Source organism: Cololabis saira, chromosome 5, assembly GCF_033807715.1.
Source record: "Cololabis saira isolate AMF1-May2022 chromosome 5, fColSai1.1, whole genome shotgun sequence".
NCBI classification, from domain to species: domain Eukaryota; kingdom Metazoa; phylum Chordata; class Actinopteri; order Beloniformes; family Belonidae; genus Cololabis; species Cololabis saira.
Window position 1 is genome coordinate 44906136 of NC_084591.1, and position 24133 is coordinate 44930268.

The 24133-nt window shown below is 38.9% G+C and overlaps 1 long non-coding RNA gene and 2 gene segments (V, D, J or C); all 3 read right to left on the reverse strand.

The window, feature by feature from the left end:
- Positions 1-3555, reverse strand: part of LOC133444454 (immunoglobulin mu heavy chain-like) — a 45008-nt gene extending 41453 nt beyond the window's left edge. The window contains 1 exon segment of the C gene segment in view: positions 3513-3555. Within this exon segment, the coding sequence occupies positions 3513-3555 (43 nt within the window).
- Positions 804-1312, reverse strand: LOC133444459 (Ig heavy chain V region 914-like). The segment is given in 2 exon segments: positions 804-1171; positions 1264-1312. Coding segments are annotated over 2 exon segments (360 nt in total).
- An 11016-nt stretch (positions 3556-14571) lies between the features above and the next one.
- On the reverse strand, positions 14572-15459 carry LOC133444807 (uncharacterized). Its single transcript, XR_009782739.1, has 3 exons — positions 15394-15459; positions 15096-15204; positions 14572-14854 (listed from the first exon to the last, which is right to left on the reverse strand). It is a non-coding gene; the product is annotated as an uncharacterized LOC133444807 (long non-coding RNA).
- Positions 15460-24133: the final 8674 nt, after the last annotated feature.

A 24133-nucleotide genomic window follows, 5' to 3' on the forward strand; every position in this document is an offset into this window, starting at 1 on the left:
ATTACAGGACAGAGGGGTTGAGTCTCCTGCTCTGTGGACCTGACTCTGAGGAGATGAGGGTCCGACCTCGAGCAGCTGAAAGAAACAGAGTTCAGATTACAGCAGAAATTTCTCAGGTGGATACAAACTTCACTCACCTGCAAAGAGAGCCAAGAGGAAGACATTTTGTCTAACTGTGAGGCTGAAAACTGAGACTGCAGCTGTAAATGCTGATCTGACTGATTCATAATGAAAAGGCAGGAAGAGGTGGAGAATCTATATTTAGAGTTTTATTGCCTAAAACTTTGGAGATTTAGTGATGAAGAGCAACTCGTGATTGAGAGAAAGAGTATGATGTAAACAATGTTAATGTGTTTTTGGTGTTTGAACAGTTTATGTTTAAGTACATGAGCCAGAAGAGAGAGATGCTGAACCTGTAATTGTTTTGAAATATTTGAATGGTCTTCTCTTAAATAAATAAAGCTCCCAACAGTTTTGGGGGACAGATAATCGCAGTAGCGATTACTACTATTATACTAGTCAAGATTCAGTTTTAGAGACCTGAAATGGTTGCTGTTTGTGTCTATGCCTGGTCCTGTTTCTGTTTGTTTGTTTCCTCTCATCTCAGATTTGCAGCGGATGCCACCCCTCAACACCAGTCCCCCCCCCACCATCACCACCACCACACGGCCTCGGCCTCCCCACCTCACCCCCATATCCCTCTTACATATATGTTTTTTTTAAAAAGATTAAAATGCATATATATGCTTTAGGTTTTACCAAACTTGGTATTAACCGTTAACATATACGCAGACAAGGGAAAAAAATAAATAAAAAAATAAATGCTGCAGGTTTTTGTACAGCTGCTCAGTCAGCTTGAGTCACTGTGGGTCACGAGCGCAATAATAAACAGCAGAGTCTTCAGTCTTCAGACTGTTCATCTGCAGAAACACCTGCTGTCTGTTGTTGTCTCTGGAGATGGTGAACCGGCCTTGAACTGACTGAGAGTAGTAAATGTTAGCACTGTTATACATGTATGCAATCCACTCCAGTCCTTGTCCAGGAGCCTGTCTGATCCAGGCCATCCCATAGCTGCTGAATGTGAATCCAGAGGCTGTACAGGTCAGTCTGTGTGAGTCTCCAGGTCTTTTAACCACTGATTCAGACTCTGTCAGAGTCTGACCATCAACACCTGAAAAACCAAGAAAGACATACAGTCATAGCATGAATCACGTTAATTGCAAAAATTATGTTGGTAAGATTAAGATCAGTGAAAATCTTCACCTGAGCTGCAGATAGTTAAAAACAGCAGAACTGATCTATAATCCATCATGTTAACCTGAACGTCCACAGTTCTCTGTCATCATCGCTGCAGTCACATAAGTACAGGTGGAAGTTTTCACATTTACATTGACTCCTCCTCACAAGAACAACTGAATGTTTAATAAGTCATTTCATTTTTACATGTTTCAGTTCCGTTTGTGGAGGACAATCACATCACCGATCTAGCTGTTCAGAATGATCAAATATTTTTGATTAATGAAAAAAATCTAAAGTTTCAGATATTTTAATAAAAAGGATGATTATACTAGAAATTAAAGTAAAGCTGCATAATCCATTAGATGCATTCATTCAAAATGTATAGCAGTCAGTTAATTTCTAATGTTAATGTTTAACAGCTAATTACATGATTCCTGTATAAATTGATTACCATTGAACATTGACATGCTCTTGAACTCATCAGTGGTGTGAGGTCTTCTCCTCTGGCGGGTTCATGTAGCAAATATTCTCTCTGAGGGTTTTTTGTTCAACACAAATTAATAATGTTTGTTTAAATGGTCACATCAGATTTGGTTAAGGGACCACATCTGCTTCTGCACATCTGGCTTGTTTTTTCATTGTTTCTTTTTTGTTGTAAAATTGCAAGTAAAAAAATGAAGGATGTGATTATGTCTCCTGCAGTTGCATGTTGTTAAAATGTGTCCGCTGTCCTGAAGTCAAACTCAGAAATATTGAGGGTATGTTTGTTTTATGCTGACTCCTTTTCACAGCAGATTTTCAACAAAAACAAAACTAAACAAGTTCGTAAACTTTCGAGGTAATATAGAAAAATAATGATACATCAAAGTTAAATTAGTTCAGTTTTCTTAATGTATTTTTAAAGCATTAAAAAAATACAAATAATGATTTGTGGTTTTCTTTCCTTTTAAGTGATGTGTTTTATTTATTCATTTGATTATTTGATTAAAACCCAGAGTGACCTTATTTAGGTCAGTAAAATTGGAGATTAAACTGGTTGTGGTGATATTTTTGACCTGGATGAAGCAATAATCATGTGTAATAGAGAAATGTCTATTTAGCATGTAACTTGTGTAACTTTTCACCCAGTAAACTTTTAATCCGTGCTACAGCCTACACTGAAACCTGAAAAACAACTCGTCAGTCTCACTCTGCTCACTCTGTCCAACTTTGTGATGCTCAGCTGTACAGTTTATAATAAAGCAACACTTTGGGGCTCTCTGAAAATCGTTGTTGGTAACTCTAAAGAAGTAATTTCCTCAACAATTAAATGATTTAATGACATAAATTGCATTAATGTGGTGTGGAGGTGAATCAGTGATCAATGTGTCTGTGGTAGATGCGTGATAGATGTTTCTTGCCTTGTCTTCTCTAATGTCTTTTTCACTCACTCACAGCTCACTTTAGATCACAACTGTTCCACCCAAAAAATAATCATGATGGAAACAAGCAATTCATGTATACTTATTAATTCCTTTGTTATTACTTAAAAAAAAGTTTATGATTAAACTGAATCTTTACAAAGGGTAAATTAACTCTCTAGACATCAAGTCACAGTTTAATTGTGGCTGTTTTAAGCTAAAATATATTCAGCATGAATGTGTTTACAAGAAGTTTCTGATGGTTAATAATGTAATTTTGTTTCTGCTGTTGCAGCATTTAGACAGTTTTTTTTTTCTAATTTAGAATTCTAGTTATTCTGATTTTTTATTTTTAACTTCCTTTTCATGTTTCCAGTAAAAACCAGTGGTGGTGTGAGAGCTCCTCCTCTGGTGGATTCATGTCACAAGTGTTCAGGCTCTGAGAGGTTTTTGTTCAGGTCTGCTGATGTTTGTGTCACTGTGAATATCTGGCACAATAATACACAGAAGAGTCTTCAGGCTGCATGTTCTGTCCATTCAGAGTCACTGTTTGACTGGAAGTGTCCAAGTCAATACTGAACTTGGTTTTCAGTGAATCTTTATAGTAAGAAGCTCCAGTATGTTTCATCCCGATCAATTCCAGTCCTTTCCCTGCTGGTTGTCGGATCCAAGCTGTGTTGTAACCGCTGAGAGAATAAGAGACCCGACAGCTGATGGTCAGACGATGACCTGGCTGCACAGTCACAGAGGCCGGCTGAGTCAGCTGTTCACACTTCACACCTGTGGAGGGAAACATGTTAAATATTTAAAAAACAGAAAAAAATCAATTGTTAAATGTACGATCAGTTTCGTGTGTTTGTCTCTGAGACTCACAGCATCCAGCAGCCAGCAGCAGCAGCAGAGCTACGGAGAACATGTTGCTGCTGAAGTTGATCTGAGAGGAACTTCTCCTGTTTTACTGCAAATGACAGCATGAGATTGAGTGTTTATACGAGTCTCAGAGGAAGTTCAGTTTGCATATTAAAACCAGTGTATCAACGCATTCATCTGTTTCCCCAAACTTTATAATCATAGAAAAAAAAATCATCTTTACAGCCGAAGTCAAAAACTTTGTTGTTTTGATAACCGTTTATTTTTTATTTTGCTTTAGAAAAATAATCTAACCTTCTAACTTATATAAATTAAAACTGGATGAACTTAATTTCTCTTTTAACCATATGAAAATACCACGCCTCGCTGGCGGTGGGTTTCCTCCCGCCCTCTTCTCCCCTCTGTGGGGTTGCTTGTGGCACACACACACACACACACACACACACACACACACACACACACACACACACACACACACACACACACACACACACACACACACACACACGCATAATCATATACATACACGCACACACACACACATAGACATACACACTGGCTTGTTCACCTGCATGCTTGCTCTGTAGTTTTGGGGTTAGTTAGCGGTAGCGGTAGTTTAGCTCAGACTGTGATCAGATCTCGAGATTTGGGTCGATTGTTGCTCGTGTTTTGGTCGGCTCCGTGTCGGTTTTGTGTTTTGTTTGTGGTTTTTGTTGCAGGTTTCCAGTGCTTGACGTGAGGCCTCCGTGTGTTCTTGCTTCCTGGATTGGCAGTGGATGTCACGACGCTCTGGTTAAGGTCTGGTTAGGTTAATGCACCACTTATGATTGGTTAGAAGTAGGAAACGCTTGTGGTTTTTGCTAAAAATAATACTTTCACATCACTTATGCCACCTCCGTCGTCATGGAGGCAGCAAACAACATGGTTAAATACTCTAATTTACGTTAAATACTAGAAAATACGTTTAAATACTTGCCTTCAAAATACTGTTAAAAATCCTCAAAACACAATTTAAGCACTGTTAAAACAGCGTTAAAAACATGCTTTTACAAACTGACAGTAAGAAACAGTAACTTGTGCGTCAAAAACTCATAACTTAGCCACTATAATAAAGAATAATATATACATAATAATAATGTAATAATCCGTGTATATATCACGACAACGGATCCCATCGACTTTGCATAGGTACAATATCCGTGGTGCTCACACGGAATTATACCATTTCCATGTTGGTGCCACGGAAAATAGCGGTGAGAGGTCGTGGGCATTTCACGGATTTTTGTGAGATCAGGTTGAGTAACACAGACACGGTGCATCCACTTGTACATGGTATTGTCCAGCCAGCTAGGGTGCTATTTCCTAGCAATATTTAAAAGTTTAATGGCTTGGGGTATAAAGGACTTGTTTGACATGTTTTTGGTGAACAAGGGGGGGGGGGCTGATGGCAACAGATGGCAACAGATTAAAACTGGAGGTAAGTGGGAGCCTCTCATCAGCCACAATGGCCTTTGCCTTGTTTGTTAGCCGTCTCTGTATCTGCTTGGAGGCTGGGTAGGGTGGTTGTTGTTACTGTCCTCCTAACAGAGCTCTTTTGTGCCTCAGAGGCAGATGATGCAGAAAGTTAAAACACTTTCAATTAAAGCACGATAAAACATGTGGACCATTTTGCCATTAACATTAAAAGACAACAGTTTATTTAAAAAAGAAACTGTTGTTGAGCCTTAGTGCACAGGCAGTCAGACCAATTGTCCCATTTAAGTTTGTGATCAAGCACAACCCCAAGGTGCTTGTATTCAGTCACAGACTGGATCACCTCTCCGTTGAGAAAAGTGGACTGAAGTTTTGCTTCCTGAAATCAATGGCCATTTCCTTTGTCTTTAAGGTGTTGAGGACAAGGTTTGCCCTCTCACATCATTTAAGAAAATGGTCAAGAACTGGCCCCATGCTCCTCTTCTCCATCATGCAGAAGGCTCACTAATGCATTATCATCTGCATATTTAATAAAGCACCTGTTGGAGAAAGTGCTTGTGCAGGAGTTTGTGTACAGAATAAATAACAGTGGGGATAAAACACAACCCTGAGGGGAGCCTGTAGAAGTGGTGATTTTATCTGAGAGTGATGTTCCAAATCTGACTATATATTTCTAATCAACTACGTTTTTGTCGTCTGTTGGAATTTGAAATATTTATGTCTCTAAAAGTGTATTTGATAAACACTTTATACTGTTTTATACAGTTTCTAAAAGCAGGTACAAGGCAGTATTTATAGGTGTTTGTGTACCTGGATATCTGTGTTAGAGCTCCAGATGATATTGATCATTTATTGATAATGCAGAAACAACTAAGTTATTTTATTGTCAACACAGCAGCCAGAGAACAAGTGTAAGTCTTTTTTTCCCCCCACTAAACTTTGTTGTTTAATACATTGAATACATTTATTTTCTTTGTGTCTACTTGTGTATTTATTTTCTGGGATGTATGTTAACAGCAAGAGTTATTATGAGATATAATAACATTATGAAATAATCTTTTATGTTTCCCAAGTTATATGTTTTCATAATATTGTGCAATTCATATCTGTGTGTGTCTAGATATGTTTGCTGTGTATAATTGTAGGTCTATGCATTCATGGTTATACATGTGTTTGTGTATATCTATGATTATAAATGAGCACTTCTGAATAAAAAAAAAGGTTTTAACAAAAACCAACACGTGTTAGACACTGAAAAAAAACAGGAAATCTAAAACCACGACATCAGATGTTCTTGATGTGTTTTTGTTCATGTCATCTAAACTGTTACCATCTCCTGCCCCCTTTGGGTCTGAGAGAGGTTTTTGTTCAGCATCTCTGCTTACATTAACTACTGTGTGTCTGGCACAGTAATACACAGCAGAGTCTTCTGGTTTTAAGGTGGACAGTCTCAGATAAACCAGGCTGTTGCTGTTGTCTCTGGTGATTTCTATACGTCCTTGTAAACTACTGGAATAAACCGTTTTACTTGCATCAAACCAAATCATCCCCATCCATTCCAGTGCTTTTCCCTCAGATTGTCTGATCCAGTGCATCCCATATTGGCTGAAATCAAATCCAGTTCCTCTGCAGGAAAGACTGAGGGTTTCCTGAGGCTTTTTCACCACTGAAGTGGAGGGAATGGACTCGAGAGCCTGTCCATTCAAACCTGTCAAAGTACCAGAGATGGAAAGATACTGGTAAAAATGTGAGACAAAAACATGATCAAAAGACCAGTGTATAACAACACGTTGTAACTTACAGGGTAGACAGAGCGCTGTCAGCAGGAGAGACACTCTGACCATCATCTTGGAACTAAAGATGTGTATGAAGTGCTTCCCTTTAATGGAGGAGACAGTCAGTCAGTGGGAGGACAGAAGTACGTCATCTGCATTTACACTGGATGTGAAGGAGGACACGCAAATTTTACTGGTGCAAATTTCATTCAAATGATTTATTTTTTCTTTAAAACATTTTTTTCTTTTTTTTTTGTCTGATTTGTCACTGTGTCCGTCAAACACAAGAACCACATCCTCAAACTGCGGATGTGCAGATTCACTGGTTCATCAGAACAGATTGATGGAGACAGACTCAGATCAGGTTTACATTCCTAAATATTGATGAATTAATGATTTATAATATTAACTCAACCGTAATAATCATGTAGGTAAATAACGCACGCACGCACGCATATGAAGTTCCATGCGAGTCATAATGCGTGCGCAGCTGTAGACTGAGCGTGTCACTCGCGCGTGCTTTGACGCCTGTGCAGCAAAGCAACGGGTAACATGTAATGTAGTTTCCCCATTGATTTATAACGGTCACGCGTGTACGCACACGTTCATGCGTAATGACTGCTGCACACGCGTGATCACAGTACGCGTAGTGACTACGTGTAACATTTACACGTTTTTTGCGAACGCACGCATGAACGCACGCATGAAGATGATAGAACATTTTTGTGACACGTGCGTGCGTGTGTGCAGACTACATCACGCGTAACAAGAAGCTGCGTACTACACTAACAGCGTGTGCACGTCTGTCTGTCAGTGTTAGAAGATTTCTTTTACGCGGTCACACACACGTGCGTCCGCATTCTCTGACCGCAACCGGAAGTACATTTCCTCCGTGCGCAGCAGACGCATCACTTAAGCGTGTCGTGTAGTTTCTCTGTGTTCCATTTTCATCCAGTATATGGTGCTATCGAGTCAATAATAGGCAAAACTGTCCTTAAATGAATAAAGAAGAAAGTAAGACGGCTTCCTTTGTTGGGCCAGAAGCTTAGGTAGCGTGCAGTAGCACATGGCTACTTAAAGGAGCTTGAGGCCGGATTGTGGCAAGATTTATGAAAAAAATCCGTATACGTTTTAATTTTTCTAGTAATAATGTCAGATGAAGCGTTCCAAACCCAATAGAATGAGCCCTCTAGTGTATCTCTCCGTTGCCTTGAACAGGCTGTGTGCTGCAAAATGTGCTGCAATTCGGTCCCGAATTTCCCGCGCTGGGCTGCGGATGTGACGTCACATGACGCTGCATGCGCGTTCTCCCCGTTCTCCCGTGCCGGCTTCGCTGTTGCCTGCAGTACCCCCGACGGCCGTCGTGGTGAATGGTGGCGCTAGAGAGTCTCATTTCTTAAAAGGAGCCTCAAGCTCCTTTAATATGCAGAATGACATCATTCTGCATTTTAAGTAGCCATGTGCTACTGCACGCTACGCTATCTTGTATGTTATCATAATTGTGGCATTACAGCCGTAGTTATATGTCTCTGTCAACCTGATCTCACAAAAATCCGTGAAATGCCCACGACCTCTTACCACTATTTTCCGTGGTACCAACACGGAAAGTGGTATAATTCCGTGTGAGCACCACGGATATTGTACCATGCAAAGTCAATGGGATCCGTGGTCGTGATATATACACGGATTATGACATTATTATTATGTATATATTATTCTTTGTTATAGTGGCTAAATTATGCGTTTTTGTCGCGCAAGGTACTGTTTTTTACTGTCCGTTTTTAAAAACACGTTTTTAACGCTGTTTTAGCAGTGTTTTATTGAGGTTTTAATGGGAGCACCGCGGATATAGTACTATGCAAAGGCAATGGGTTCCGTGGTCGTGATATATATACGGATTATGACATTATTATTATTTATATATTATTCTTTGTTATAGTGGCTAAATTATGCGTTTTTGTCGCGCAAGGTACTGTTTTTTACTGTCAGTTTGTAAAAGCACGTTTTTAACGCTGTTTTAAGAAGAAACAGGCGATATTTAAAGTTTCTCCCATCCACAGGGGATTCCCTGGGCGTCCCCTCTACGTCATAGAGTGACGAGGGGGGATCCTGATCACGTGACAGATGCCCCCGAATTCATTTTTTTTTAAAATTTTTATGGCTAATAATTCAAGTCTGAATACTAGTGCTCCAACGTCATCTGTTTTGAATGGATATTTTTGGTTGCCCGAGCATAATAATTATACTACTACTACTACTACAACTAATAATAATAATAATGATAATAGTAATAATAATAATGATAATAATAATAATAATAATGATAATAATGATAATAGTAAGAAGAAGAAGAAGAAGAAGAAGAAGAAGAAGATGATGATGATGATGATGATGATGATGATGATGATGATGATGATGATGATGATGATGATGATGATGATGATGATGATGCCATCTTAACCCTAAACCGGAAGGAGGTTACCAGAACTTTTTTAACTTTTTTTTTTTTTTTTTTTTTTTTTTTAAGATATGTTTGCATAACTTAAACACACAGAAATGTATTAGCACTATGATATATTATAAATTTGATCATCCATTTTAACTGTCAGTTTGTAAAAACACGTTTTTAACGGTGCTTTAGCAGTGTTTTATTGAGGTTTTAATGGGAGCACCACGGACTGTGAAGTCTGAAAGATCTGTTTTTACGTTACGCCACTGAACGCAACTCTTTCTGTCGGCGAAATAGAGCAGCAGGACAAAACGTTAATACTGCGGGTATACTGAACTAAATGCTCTTGTTTGGAAGTCACACCATATTAAAAAAAATTATAAACCACATTAACACTTCATAGAAACAAAATAGATCAAGGGATGAGGTATGAAAGATCTGTTTTGAAACGTTGCTTAATACGTTACGGCATTGAACACAACCCTTCCTGTGGGCGAGATAGGCAGCAGGACAAAACGTTAAAATAGCACTAATAAATGCATATATTGATCTTTTCCATCACATACATCTACTCACAATATAAATATACATTTTATGGTCACACTTTGTCTGTTGAAAAATGAGCGGATATATGATTTCTGAACCCTAATGTCAACCTCTTAACCCAAAACCGGAAGAACTACAATTTGTGCCAAGTTACAATACACAGCATTGTGCTACGTCATAGCTTTTGTAGTTCCAATGAATTAGCGCTTATAAAACTGTGATCACGAACTTTGCAAGCTTATTATATGTTTTTAAGGGTGGGGAGCACGCCTGTCTGGTCTGATTTTGACTTTTGTATTGGTAAGAGGGTGAAATCATGTTTTTTATAGGTTTTGACCCTATTCAGTTGCGCCCCCTATTGGACTGCTGTCGGGCATGATAGTAGAGGTGCAGAGCTTTCCAAAACTGTTCACCTTATGTCTCTAGCATATTTTTTTGTTGAACTACAGGCCTTCAAAAGTGTCACAGGTACAAGGTTCAAAGGGCACACCTGTGGAGCAGGAATTGCCCACAAATCTCATATTGACATATGTTGCTCCTGAGGTCAAGACCTTTCCAACGATGTCTTCACTGTTGTCCTACGACAAAGTTTGATTTTCTTGTTGATACACATCATGGATGTTTGACTTGTATATTCAGAGACCTCTTTAGGGGCCAAGCTGGAAACAATCAGTCAAAATCTTTTAACGAGTATTTTGTGGCCAGATTTCTTTAAGATATTGATGATAGTATTATACACAGTCATACTATTCAATTTGGACCAGTTCTGAGTTTATTTTCCCCTTTAAATACTGATTGTTTCACCTTTTGAAAATTTCCCATTAACTTAACATGGCTATTTATAGACCCTTTAACCCCTTCCCCAGTCTGACAGGATGATCCTGGATGATCAAATTTATAATATATCATAGTGCTAATACATTTCTGTGTGTTTAAGTTATGCAAACATATCTTAAAAAAAAAAAAAAAAAAAAAAAAAGTTAAAAAAGTCCCGGTAACCTCCTTCCGGTTTAGGGTTAAGATGGCATCATCATCATCATCATCATCATCATCATCATCATCATCATCATCATCATCATCATCATCATCATCATCATCATCATCATCATCATCTTCTTCTTCTTCTTCTTCTTCTTCTTCTTCTTCTTCTTCTTCTTCTTCTTCTTCTTCTTCTTCTTCTTCTTCTTCTTCTTCTTCTTCTTCTTCTTCTTCTTCTTCTTCTTACTATTATCATTATTATCATTATAATTATTATTATTATCATTATTATTATTACTATTATCATTATTATTATTATTAGTTGTAGTAGTAGTAGTATAATTATTATGCTCGGGCAACCAAAAATATCCATTCAAAACAGATGATGTTGGAGCACTAGTATTCAGACTTGAATTATTAGCCATAAAAATTAAAAAAAAAATGAATTCGGGGGCATCTGTCACGTGATCAGGATCCCCCCTCGTCACTCTATGACGTAGAGGGGACGCCCAGGGAATCCCCTGTGGTTGACGAAATGGGAGAAACTTTAAATATCGCCTGTTTCTTCTTAAAACAGCGTTAAAAACGTGCTTTTACAAACTGACAGTAAAAAACAGTACCTTGTGCGACAAAAACGCATAATTTAGCCACTATAACAAAGAATAATATATAAATAATAATAATGTCATAATCCGTGTATATATCACGAACACGGAACCCATTGCCTTTGCATAGTACTATATCCGCGGTGCTCCCATTAAAACCTCAATAAAACACTGCTAAAACAGTGTTAAAAACGTGTTTTTAAAAACGGACAGTAAAAAACAGTACCTTGCGCGACAAAAACGCATAATTTAGCCACTATAACAAAGAATAATATATAAATAATAATAATGTCATAATCCGTGTATATATCACGACCACGCATCCCATTGAATTTGCATAGTACTATATCCGTGGTGCTCCCATTAAAACCTCAATAAAACACTGCAAAAACAGCGTTAAAAACGTGTTTTTACAAACTGACAGTAACAAACAGTACCTTGCGCGACAAAAACGCATAATTTAGCCACTATAACAAAGAATAATATATAAATAATAATAATGTCATAATCCGTGTATATATCACGACCACGCATCCCATTGACTTTGCATGGTACAATATCCGTGGTGCACACACGGAATTATACCACTTTCCGTGTTGGGATCACGGAAAATAGTGGTAAGAGGTCGTGGGCATTTCACGGATTTTTGTGAGATCAGGTTGGTCTCTGTGTAGGTATGTCTTTTGATTTTTTTATTTTTATTGTAATATATGCACAGGAAAATGTTACATCACTGTAGGACAAAATGTAGATACACAAATATAGAATATTTCACATTTCAAATTTACATATCCATGAAAAACAATAAAGTAAAAGAACAAAAAATAAAAATAAAGAAGCTCGACATACAAGATTTATATTAAATTGTATTCTTCACACAGTCTTCTAGTTTTGCTGGCTTTAGGATTCATACTTTCTTTCAAAGATTTTAAATAGGATGAAAAAAGTGCTTTGAATACTATAAAATTCGGGCATTAGTGTGCAAATTTGGTAGAATGAATATGAAATTTAGCAAATAGTATTAGAAGGTTGATAACATATAATTTATCTGAACTTATTTCCTCATTTTGTGACGGACCAAATAAAACATGTTGGATGTTCAGTTTACAAGAATAGTCAATTTTGTTATTTATGAAATTATTTAGATCAATCCAAAAGACATGAGAGTAGGTACAATACCAAAATAAATGACATATGGTTTCCTCCATACTGCTACAAAAGGAACAGAGTATATCAATATTAATCTTGTATTTTACAAGAAGGGTCTTGACTGGATAACATCTGTGAAGTATTTTAAATGTAACTTCTCGTACCTTATTTGTGATACAAAACTTCCTTGATAACATCCAAGCGTTCTTCCAATCTATGTCATTATAAATACCATTCCAGTAGAAAACAGCTGCAGGCTTAGAAACAAAGTCTCTTTGAATAATGTTCCTAATGCATTGATTAGTGGCTTTATCACTTAATAGAGAACACAGGTTACCAATATATATGTCATCAGGAGTAAACACTGGAATAGTACAATTTTTACCTTTAGGAGCAGATAACAATAACCTTCTTACCCCTTCTGGTATTGCATCAGATACAATAGAATACTCTCTTGGTGTAACAGGGAAACTATGTGCAGAAAGAAACTCTTCATAAGTGAACAGCTGACCATTTTCGTTTAGTAATTGACTAACGAGTAAGATTTTATTATCAACCCATCTCTTCATATACAAGGATTTGTTCTTAAATCTAATGTCTTGATTGTTCCAAATGAAATATTTATGGGGAGAAAAATTGTGCGAGTACATCATTGACCAGGATAACAAAAGCTGACTATGGAAGTTGGACAGTTTTATTGGTAATTTAGAGATATTGTTATTGCACCGTAGGAGAAAATGCATTACTCCAAGTGAGTTAAACACATGGGCAGTAATAAAGTTCCAGATTGAGTTGGGATTTTTAAAGAAAAGTTTGATCCATTTGACTTTAAAAGAGAAGTTTAAGGAGGTGAAGTCTAGAGAATGAATTCCACCAGAACATAGCTTATTTATCATGACATTTTTCTTAATATAATGTATTCTTTTTTTCCAAATAAATTCAAATAATATTCTGTCAATTTTAGTGCAACTTTCTTTGAGAAACCTAGTGTTTACACTCAGGAGAAGCTGCGACACTGTCAGCAGCTGTCACAGCTGAAGTTTGTAAAGAATTATGACAGTCAACTGAATGTATTTTATACACTAGACATTTTAAGTTATTTTATTATTTAATATTTATTTAATATCTTTTTTAATATCTTATTATTTTTGTTAATTTACTGTGTCCCCTTTGTGCAGCATATTTACAGCTGTGTAAGTTGGATGTTTGTAGCTTTAAAAACAGAAAATAATCAATACATTTACACAATCAGTGAGAAAAAACAAATAACTCCGGTAGTTTATTAGCAAAACTTTAATAGTCAAGTAAATCATTAATGGCTGATATTCAATTCATAGTCACAGCTCCAAATCACTGATGACAAAATAAAAAAATGTCAAGACTTGATGTTATAATTCAGAACCCTTATTTCTTAGATTTTCGGAACAACACTTTTGCTAAGGTTTGTGAGACTAGCACACACAATAACTCCATCTCCCTATAACACGTTCGCCATGTACAGTATCCTGACACGTGACAGTTGTCTTGATGTGTCGACCTCCTGTGCAGAAAGTTGCCATTTGCCTTTGGTGAAAGCTGGAATGCGAAGGGTGGCACCATGAGCTGCAAGTTCTTCGGCGATAAGAAATCCCCTATCTGCCAAAATCTCATCATTAAATTCCAAAAGATCATAAAACCCTGATTCTTTTGTTATCCTCTTGTCAGAAACCCGCCCACCCCAACCCTTTGAGAGAAATGAAATAGCCCCAGCTGGAGTGATGCCAATCAAATATTTCAAGGTGTTATTGTGTTTATAGTTTGACCACGACTGGGACCTGGAGGTCATATGACTGGGTCTATTAATGAAAATCTCGGTGCAATCTATTATACAGCGGCATCTCTTAAATTTTTGCTTGAACATTTTAGGCATATTTCTTAATGCAGCTTCCTTACTTGGCCATTTAATAAGTGGCTTGAGTATTATGGCCAGAGCTGGTATCTGACAAATTTTAGACAAGGTAGCTGTCGTAATCTTAAACCTGTAGGCTAAATCAGTGTTAGTTAGGCCCAACCTTAATTTCATTAACACTATCAAAAGATGATCCTGTAGAGAGAGCTTCTTGCTGAATATTTTTACACTTCCTGCAATTTTGGTGCACAACCAGTCAAAGAGCACAGATGTTATTCCAGTGATAAACAACAGTTGTACCATGTTGCACTTAATATTTGAGTATGAAAATGTAGACTTCTTCAGCTCCTCTTTAAGTCTCTCATTTTCATCTCGCAGCTGTTGATACTTTTCCTGCAGGTTGACGTGGTCACTCTTCAGCTCGGTGTACCTCAGGTTCAGGTCATTGTATTCTGTCCTCGTGACTGGGATGTCCTCTTCAGCTTTAGCAGAAAAGAAAACAGTTGATAATTGAAGACGATAGGACAGGGACAAGGAGATTTTATTTGTCACATACATAGACCTGAGATTAATTGCAACTGTGTTAGTCTACACTGTGCATAAATATGGGTTGTAAAGAAAAGAATGGATTTGGAGATCAGCATAGGGGGAGAATACTCAACATGGTTGAACCATTATACAATGCAATGAGACTTGAAATGACACAACAGTGGCTACACTTACTAGGACTGTGATCCATGCTGGTGATTCCTCTGGAGCTCCAGGAGCAGGAGCAGGTTGATTTGGTGGAGCAACCAGAAGTCTTTCACTCCATTTCTTTTTTCTTTGGTACCTTCACATAAAAAAACTCAAATGAACAAAAATACTGATCTCAAGCTGTAATACAATACATTCCCATCTTAATTATCGGTTATGGTTTGCTTAATACCAAAATAAGTAAGCCCTTAATATTCATGAGTTAATCATGTCATTAGGTTAAGCTAAAAACACAAACAGCTAGGTCTTATTTATTGTATTTTACCTTTTGATCTTTGCATCGGGGTTTTGGTTTTGTTTAGTGTATGAAAAAATAGAGGGCACAAAATCAGGACTCTGGTCCAGTGACATCTCACCTGTAAAAAGAAAGATAAACATTAGCCAAATAACACCAGATAAATAACCACTTTTCAAGTTTCTTAAGTGTTCTGAGATGCTCAAATCAGAGAAAAGACAACCAGGGCAAACATCCTAAACAACAATGATGCTAGAGCGTTACAGCTGTTAAGTTAGTGGAGCTGCTGTACACCACACTGTTAAGTTAGTGGAGCTGCTGTACACCACACTGAAGCTCTCAGCTGTATGAGTTAGTACTAGCACCAGTAGTAAACTTACAGTCTATGGGAGCAAACACTTACAATACACTTACTCTACTTGCAGTTACTCAATTAAAGGCATTCAAGTAAAGCTAAACCAGATAGCCACGATAACTCACCAGATATGAAATGAGCACTGCAAAAGCGGGCATTCTAGATCAGGGGTAGGCAATTCCGGTCCTCGAGGGCCGGTGTCCTGCTTGTCTTAGATGTTACCCTGCTTCAGCACACCGTGATAAAAGTACCTGTGTCATTAACAGAATTGTGCAGCCCTGGATGACAAGCTGATGACGATGATTAATTAGAATCAGGTGTGTTAAAGCAGGGAAACATCTAAAACATGCAGGACACCGGCCCTCGAGGACCGGAATTGCCTACCCCTGTTCTAGATGATCCTCGGTCCAGTCGGTTCTTTATTTTTCTCAGGCTCCTACGGTGCTTTGGAAATGGCCTGTTTCCTCTGGGAATTGCAAAAAATGTATGTTCCTCAGGATTTCGATTTGTACACCCGTACACACAACAGCTGGTGGGCATGTTGTTCTTCTATAACGTTACTGCAACTCCAAAAACGCAACTTAAGAAACAAATCTTCCCTCGCTCTAGTCAAACTCATACAACTTCTTCCGCTTCTTCCGCCGCAGCGATTCGCGCGCATCCTGTGATGACGTAGGCTGGAAAGGGTTATGTTTAGTTTGTCAGCTATTACGGAGATTTTTCCAGGCTTCCTGTGCTGAGCTGTTATGTTATTTGTGTTATTTTATGTAACTGTTTGCTGATGTTCTTTCAATAAAAAACGTAGATTTTAAAGTGATGAATTAAATTTGGAAATCCGCAATTTTAAGCCTTGCGATTGGCTGTCCGGAGGACCAGCTGCCCGGAAGTATCTTCATCACTGTCACCATCTATTTTAATGACATCTTTGACATTTCTCAACACAGAAACACTAAAGTGTAACCCAGCAGTACGATAGATTAATGCTAAGGCTATCAATTTGAAATATTTCTTCTTAGATTCTGAGAAATACATTATTCTTTTGTCAGTTTTTGACTCGATAGCACCATATACTGGATGAAAATGGAACACAGAGAAACTACACGACACGCTTAAGTGATGCGTCTGCTGCGCACGGAGGAAATGTACTTCCGGTTGCGAACAGTCAGAGAATGCGGACGCACGTGTGTGTGACCGCGTAAAAGAAATCTTCTAACACTGACAGACAGACGTGCACACGCTGTTAGTGTAGTACGCAGCTTCTTGTTACGCGTGATGTAGTCTGCGTACGTAACAACGCACGCACGCACGCACGCACGCACGCACGCACGCACACACACACACACACACACACACACACACACACAGACGCACTTTTTCTTTCTTTTTTTGTCTCACGCTTCAGTGCCTCTCACACAGAAAAACAATGTTTTTGTTCAGTTTTTGTTCGGTGTTGCTGGATATCGTCTCACTGTGGCTCTCGTGCACAAAAATAAACTGCAGAGTCCCCCTGTTTGAGACTCTTTATGAGCAAATACACAACATTTTGTGACGTGTCTTTGGTGATAGAAAATTGGCCTTGGAGGCTTTGAGCAAATATGGTTCCAGTTCCACTATCAATACGGCCAATCCATTCCAGCCCTTTCCCTGGTTTCTGACGGATCCAGTGCAGCCAAGCAAGAGAAAGTCCTTGTACTTGACAGGACAGAGAGACTGGTTCTCCTGCTCTGTGGACCACTGGCTCTGAGGAGGTGAGGGTCTGACCTCCAGCAGCTGCAAGACACACAGAGGTCAGAGGACAGAAGAAAATCCTCCTTTTCTTTTCCCAGCTGGATACAAACTTCACTCACCTGCAATGAGAGCCAAGAGGAGGAAACTTTGTACCAGTGTCATGGTGACAACTGAGACTGCAGCTGTAAATGCTGAGCTATATACATGACATATAATATATAACACAGAGACAGGAAGGGGTGGAGACTACGGATTTACATGTTCAGTTTTTCAGGAGTTCTGAGATACGGTGCTGAAAGACAGGATCATAAATACATACATTTAAATAATAACAACAACAACAATAATTCAGAATTAAAACAATGTCCGAACATTAACCAGTTTAAAAACAAATATAAAAACATGATTTTCACCAGGTACAAAGAGGAAGGGGTTTAGCGGCTTTTAGCGGCCTGCAGATAACACTATTGGGTGAAGGGGTGGATTTGCTCACCGTATATATTTATGTACCGAAATGGGCAGCTAATTATATGTGTATGTATGCATGTGTATATCTATGTGTATATCTATGTGTATGTGTATGTATATCTATGTGTATGTGTGTATATATATATATATATATATATATATATATATATATATATATATATATATATATATATATATATATATATATATATATATATATATATATATATGTGTGTGTATGTATGGGTGTATGTATGTATGTATCTATGGGTGTATGTGTATGTATATGTATATGTATATATATGTGTATGTGTGTGAATATGTATGTGTATATGTGTGTATGTAGATATATATAGATATAGAGCAGATGTCATGGTCACAGTTCATGGGTTTTTTTGCTGTGTTACTGACTCTCCTGTCGTCTGGATCCTGCCACCCTCATCAGCCTCATTCCCTTCACCTGTGCTTCCCCGGCCCAGCTCCACACCTGGTTTCCCTCATCAGTTTTCCCTTCATAAACCGACCCATTTCCTCATACCAGTTGCCAGATTGTCGTGTGTTTTTGCCTCGCTTTCCTGCCTTCATGTCCTGTTCTGTTTCTGCCTGCCTGCGACCCTGCCTGATTCCTGGTTTATGGATTTTTGCCTGCCCGTTTTGGTTTTGTTTGCCTGATCTGCCTGACTATCCGGTTTGACCCCTGCCTGCCTTTGACAAAGATTAAAGCCTCTTGGACTCTGATCTGCCTGGTGTTGTGCTTTGGGTTCTCTGTCCTGTCTGAGCCGTGACAGCAGATGGAGTTAATATAAGGATAATATGGTGTAAATAAGTATATTTATATAAATATCTATATGAGCATGTGTGTACAAATATATAGAAATATTCAACTATGTGTATGTATGTATAGGTAAGTGTGTGAGTATAATTACTAGGGATGCCCCGATACAATTTTTTTCACACCGAGTACGAGTATTTTAATTTGTGTACTCGCCGATACCGAGTACTGATCCGATACTCCTACCACAAAAATAACTAGGCTTAAAATGCAATGAAAAATGCAATGAATTAGAGGACAGGTTTTATTTGCAACAGATAAATTCAATAAAAATAAATAAAATGAGTAGAATAACTATTTTACACAAAAAATAATCTTTCTGTGTAAATAAAAAGTCTCCACACTGGCACTGTCTTCACATTTAAGAAAATATCAAACATATAACATATCAATGAAACATATCGCGGCTCGAGTGCGTCGAGAAGACGGTGAAATCCTTCGTCTTCTCCAACTTCAGTGTCTGCTCATCCAGCGTTAGATAACGGGTTAGATCCTTCGTTATTCTAACGGCCCGTCGGTCGTCTCCTGCCATTGTCCGTCTCTTTCGCAGAACCTGAGCTAATGTTGGCTGTTGTGTTCTTGCAGTAGCATTAGCAAACTCTGTATACTCGGCTTTATGATGCGTTTTGAGATGTTTTATCAAGTTGTTGGTATTAAACCACGTATTCTCCTTTCCTCCTCTTGACACCTTAGCAGCACGTAGCTTGCAGTCTGCCTTGCTTCTGTCGTCGTCCCTTATTTTGAAACATGTCCACACTGCTGACGTCCCGCTGGCATTAATTGTCGCTATCTTGCCTGAAAGGGCGCTGCCAGTCTCACTCATGGGTTTCACTCTCTTCTCATCACCACACTGACTGCAGCTCAACATCTCCCCCTAGAGTCACTAATCAGTACCTACACAACCTGATCTCACAAAAATCTGTGAAATGCCCACGACCTCTCACCACTATTTTCCGTGGTACCAACACGGAAAGTGGTATAATTCCGTGTGAGCACCACGGATATTGTACCATGCAAAGTCAATGGGATCCGTGGTCGTGATATATACACGGATTATGACATTATTATTATTTATATATTATTCTTTGTCATAGTGGCTAAATTATGAGTTTTTGTCGCGCAAGGTACTGTTTGTTACTGTCAGTTTGTAAAAGCATGTTTTTAACGCTGTTTTAGCAGTGTTTTATTGAGGTTTTAATGGGAGCACCACGGATATAGTACTATGCGAAGTCAATGGGATCCGTCACCCGATTTGACTGCTGTCATACCATTGAATGAAGGACAAAAGGATAACAATCATCCCATAGATATGGGCCAGTAGGGCCCTACTCTACCTACTAGTAGGCGCAGGAGGCTGTTATCGCCCCTTTCTATGGCTAACCCCATGTTATTAATGCTTGCTATGGAGCTCACACCTCATTATCGCCCCTTTCTATGGCTAACCCCATATTATTAATGCTCAGTAGGCACAGAAGTTTTGTGATGAAGCTCACACCTCACCTCCCTTTTTCATGTATTTAGCTAGAATTTTAAAAACTGAAAAATAGAATTCAACGTAAAATGCCGGATCTTGTCCATTAAAAACAATACTTTTTGGAACATAGTGTAACGACCACAGATAAGATAAGGCCTTGCCTGCCTGGGCAACACATCAGCATTTGGCCGACTGGTTAGTGCAGTTGACTGTGGTCTGGGAGACTGGGGTTCGAGACACGCTCTGGGCACGACTTGTTCGCCACAGTATTTTCCTCATTGTGTTATGGTTTTCTTTTAATATCTTTAACATTTCTAAACACAAAAACACGAAAGTGTCCTTGATAATTCAATAATACAATAGGTTCATGTTAAGGACATCCGTTTTAATTAGTTCTCCTTCGATTATGACATGTTATCAATGCTCAGTAGGCACAGGAGGTTTGTTATGTATTGTTATAGGTTTGCCTATGAGGCCTATTTCATGTCTATTTTTGCACAGTTCACTAACACTTTGAGCTAGGAGGCTGAAATTCTAGACTCTGTATCAGGAGGTGACTCTCATCCACTGTGCCGAGTTTCAGATCTGTGTGACCTTCGGAAGTGTCAAAGGTCACCTCGTGTGTTGCTTTTCGGGCCTGCGCGGCCTATTTCGTGTCTTTTTTTGCATAGTTCACTAACGCTTTGAGCTAGAAGGCTGAAATTCCAGACTATGTATCAGGAGGTGACTCTCATCCGCTGTGCCGAGGTCCAGACCCGTGCGAACTTCGGAAGTGCCAAAGGTCACCGTGCGTGGTGCCTTTTTCGGGCCTTTTTTGTGTGTTTTTTGAATAATTTACTAACGCTTTGAGCTGGGAGGCTGATTTTTGACTATGTTGCAATGCAGAAGGCCCTTTGCTAGGATCTTTTGGTCCCGTGGCTGTATGACTTCCACAGAGCTAGTTGGCGTTGCAGAGGGTTCAAAGAGTTGAGACTTGGCAAGCCCAATTTAGGCCCCATATGGAGGCCACAGGTCAAGTTTTACTTGGTTTGGTCAAATGTTGTGGCAACGGCGTCCGTTCAAATGTTGGAAAAGGTGAAGTTTCAAAACCCCGTCCATCAAAAAGTACAGGTCCGATCTGCACCAAACTAACGTCTGTCTGTTCAGGGGATGCCCCCAAACAACATATAAAACATTCAGACTCCTAGCTAAAAGCGTTAGTGAACTATGCAAAAAAAGTCACAAAATAGGCCCTGTTCCATTAGTCAGGAACCTATACGTTTCTAAACCCTCTAAACCAGCCAGGATGTTTTGGAGGAAACACTGTTGCAGAAGTCATATAAGTCAGAATTTTTTATATGTTATATGTTTTATATGTTTATATATGTCCTCATTAGTTTATAATCAAGGTCTGCACAGCTTTGTACAGACCTTGAGTCAACACTATTGGCCAGACGCAGAAGCTGGTGTCAATTGGAATCAAGTGTGCCGATGCAAGGAGACATCTAAACCATGCAGGATGGTGTGCCTCAAGGACCAGAGTTGGGAAACACTGTTTTAGAAATATCCTTGCACCAACACACCAGCTTCTAATTAACAGTCCTCATTGACTTGTCATCAAGGTCTGCACAACTCTGTTGATGACGCAGCCACTTGTATCACGGTGTTGCTGAAGCAGAGCAGCATCTATGCAGGACAATGTGCCTCGAGGACCAGTGGTGGGAAACACTGATTAACAGATATTTGATGCTTGAACAGTTTATGTTTGACTCAAAGCTGAAAACTAACTTGGATTTTGGCACAGCAATAAAATCGATAAGTGAGTTTTAGTTTTTAATTCAGTCCAGTCTTCATTGCCATAAATTCAAGATCAGAGATATAAGTAGATACATGAGACAGAAGAGAGAGTAGCTGAACACCCATGACCTTTACTTGTTCTTAAATCTTTGAATGATCTAATATAGTGCAGGTTTTTGTACAGCTGCTCAGTCAGTTTGAGTCACTGTGGGTCACGAGCGCAATAATAAACAGCAGAGTCTTCAGTCTTCAGACTGTTCATCTGCAGATACACCTGCTGTCTGTTGTTGTCTCTGGAGATGGTGAACCGGCCTTGAAATGACTGAGAGTAGTAAATCGGATTGTTCCTGTCATACATGTATGCAATCCACTCCAGTCGTTGTCCAGGAGCCTGTCTGATCCAGGCCATCCAGTAGCTGCTGAATGTGAATCCAGAGGCTGTACAGGTCAGTCTGTGTGAGTCTCCAGGTCTTTTAACCACTGATTCAGACTCTGTCAGAGTCTGACCATCAACACCTGAAAAACCAAGAAAGACATACATAGCATGCATCACATTAGTTGCAAAAATTAAGTTTGTAAGATTAACATCAGTGAAAATCTTCACCTGAGCTGCAGATAGTTAAAAACAGCAGAACTGATCTATAATCCATCATGTTAACCTGAACGTCCTCAGTTCTCTGTCATCATCGCTGCAGTCACATAAGTACAGGTGGAAGTTTTCACATTTACATTGACTCCTCCTCACAACAACAATCTGACAGTCTCATTTCATCAACAAGGTTGTTTGCATGTTTCATTTTATTTTGTAAAAGATAAACACATAAATAATCTATTTGCTCTCATGTCAGTATTTAGTGCTGTCTGATTCATGATAAATCAAGGAAAATAAATGTTCTATCATTTATTTAATGCATAATGTTTCTTTCAGACAAAGTTTAAATCAGATATACAAAGTGTCATACTTAATATATACTTAATATACTTAAATAAATGAATACAATAAATATGTGCACATATTTACTAGCTATTACTTAGATGTCATGTTTAAAGGATCCTCAATAAGATGACCTGCTATTGATTGTGTTACACAAATAAATAACAATTAAGTCTTTACCTCCCTCTGGTGGTGAAAAAAATTACATAAAGTTGTGGAAGTTCTGTTTATGTTCATATCCCCATAAAATGAACAGTTGAAATCAAGATAAAACAGTGAAATAACTATAAAATATAGAAGGGTGATGGTCACCGCCCAGTGGATCATGTCGGTGCCCCCCCTGCAGCATAAGCCTATAGCAGCATATCTACCACCAAGCTATGTTTGAGACTAACTATTATAGTCTTGTTCTATAGCTGCAGCTATGACTTCTGACTCTAACACACTAGAGTTTACACTACCTAGAGGTTTACTAACACTAACTAGAGATTTACTAACATTAACTAGAGGTTTACTAACACTAACTAGAGGTTTACTAACATTAACTAGAGGTTTATTAAACAATAACTAGAGGTTTACTAACACTAACTAGAGGTTTACTAACACTAACTAGAGGTTTACTAAACACTAACTAGAGGTTTACTAACACTAACTAGAGGTTTACTAACAATTCAATTCAATTCAATTTTATTTATATAGCGTCTAATACAACAGAGTTGTCTCTAGACGCTTTACAGAGACCCATACCCAGAACATGACCCCCGAGCAGTTATTACATAAACAATGGCAGGTAAAAACTCCCCTAGTGGGAGAAAAACCTTAAGCCAAACAGTGGCAAGGAAAAACTCCCCTTTAGGAGGGAAGAAACCTTGAGCAGGACCAGGCTCATCAGGGGGGACCCTCCTGCCGAGGGCCAGACTGGTGGGTCAGGGACGGCAACAGCACAGCAGGCAGGTGGAAGCAGCAACGGGATGACCGGGGGTGGGGACCGCAGGCCAGCACACAGCTCCCGAAGCTCCGGCCCAATCAGCAAGTCCCAGGTTGGGGTGCAGGGTCAGGAAAAGACTTGTGCTCCGTAATGCAAGCTACAAGCCACCCACGGCCACCTGCAGGACAAAAGAGAGAAAAGGGAGGAGAAGGGGGGGCCAGCAACGGGATGACCAGGGGTGGGGACCGCAGGCCAGCACGCAGCTCCCGAAGCTC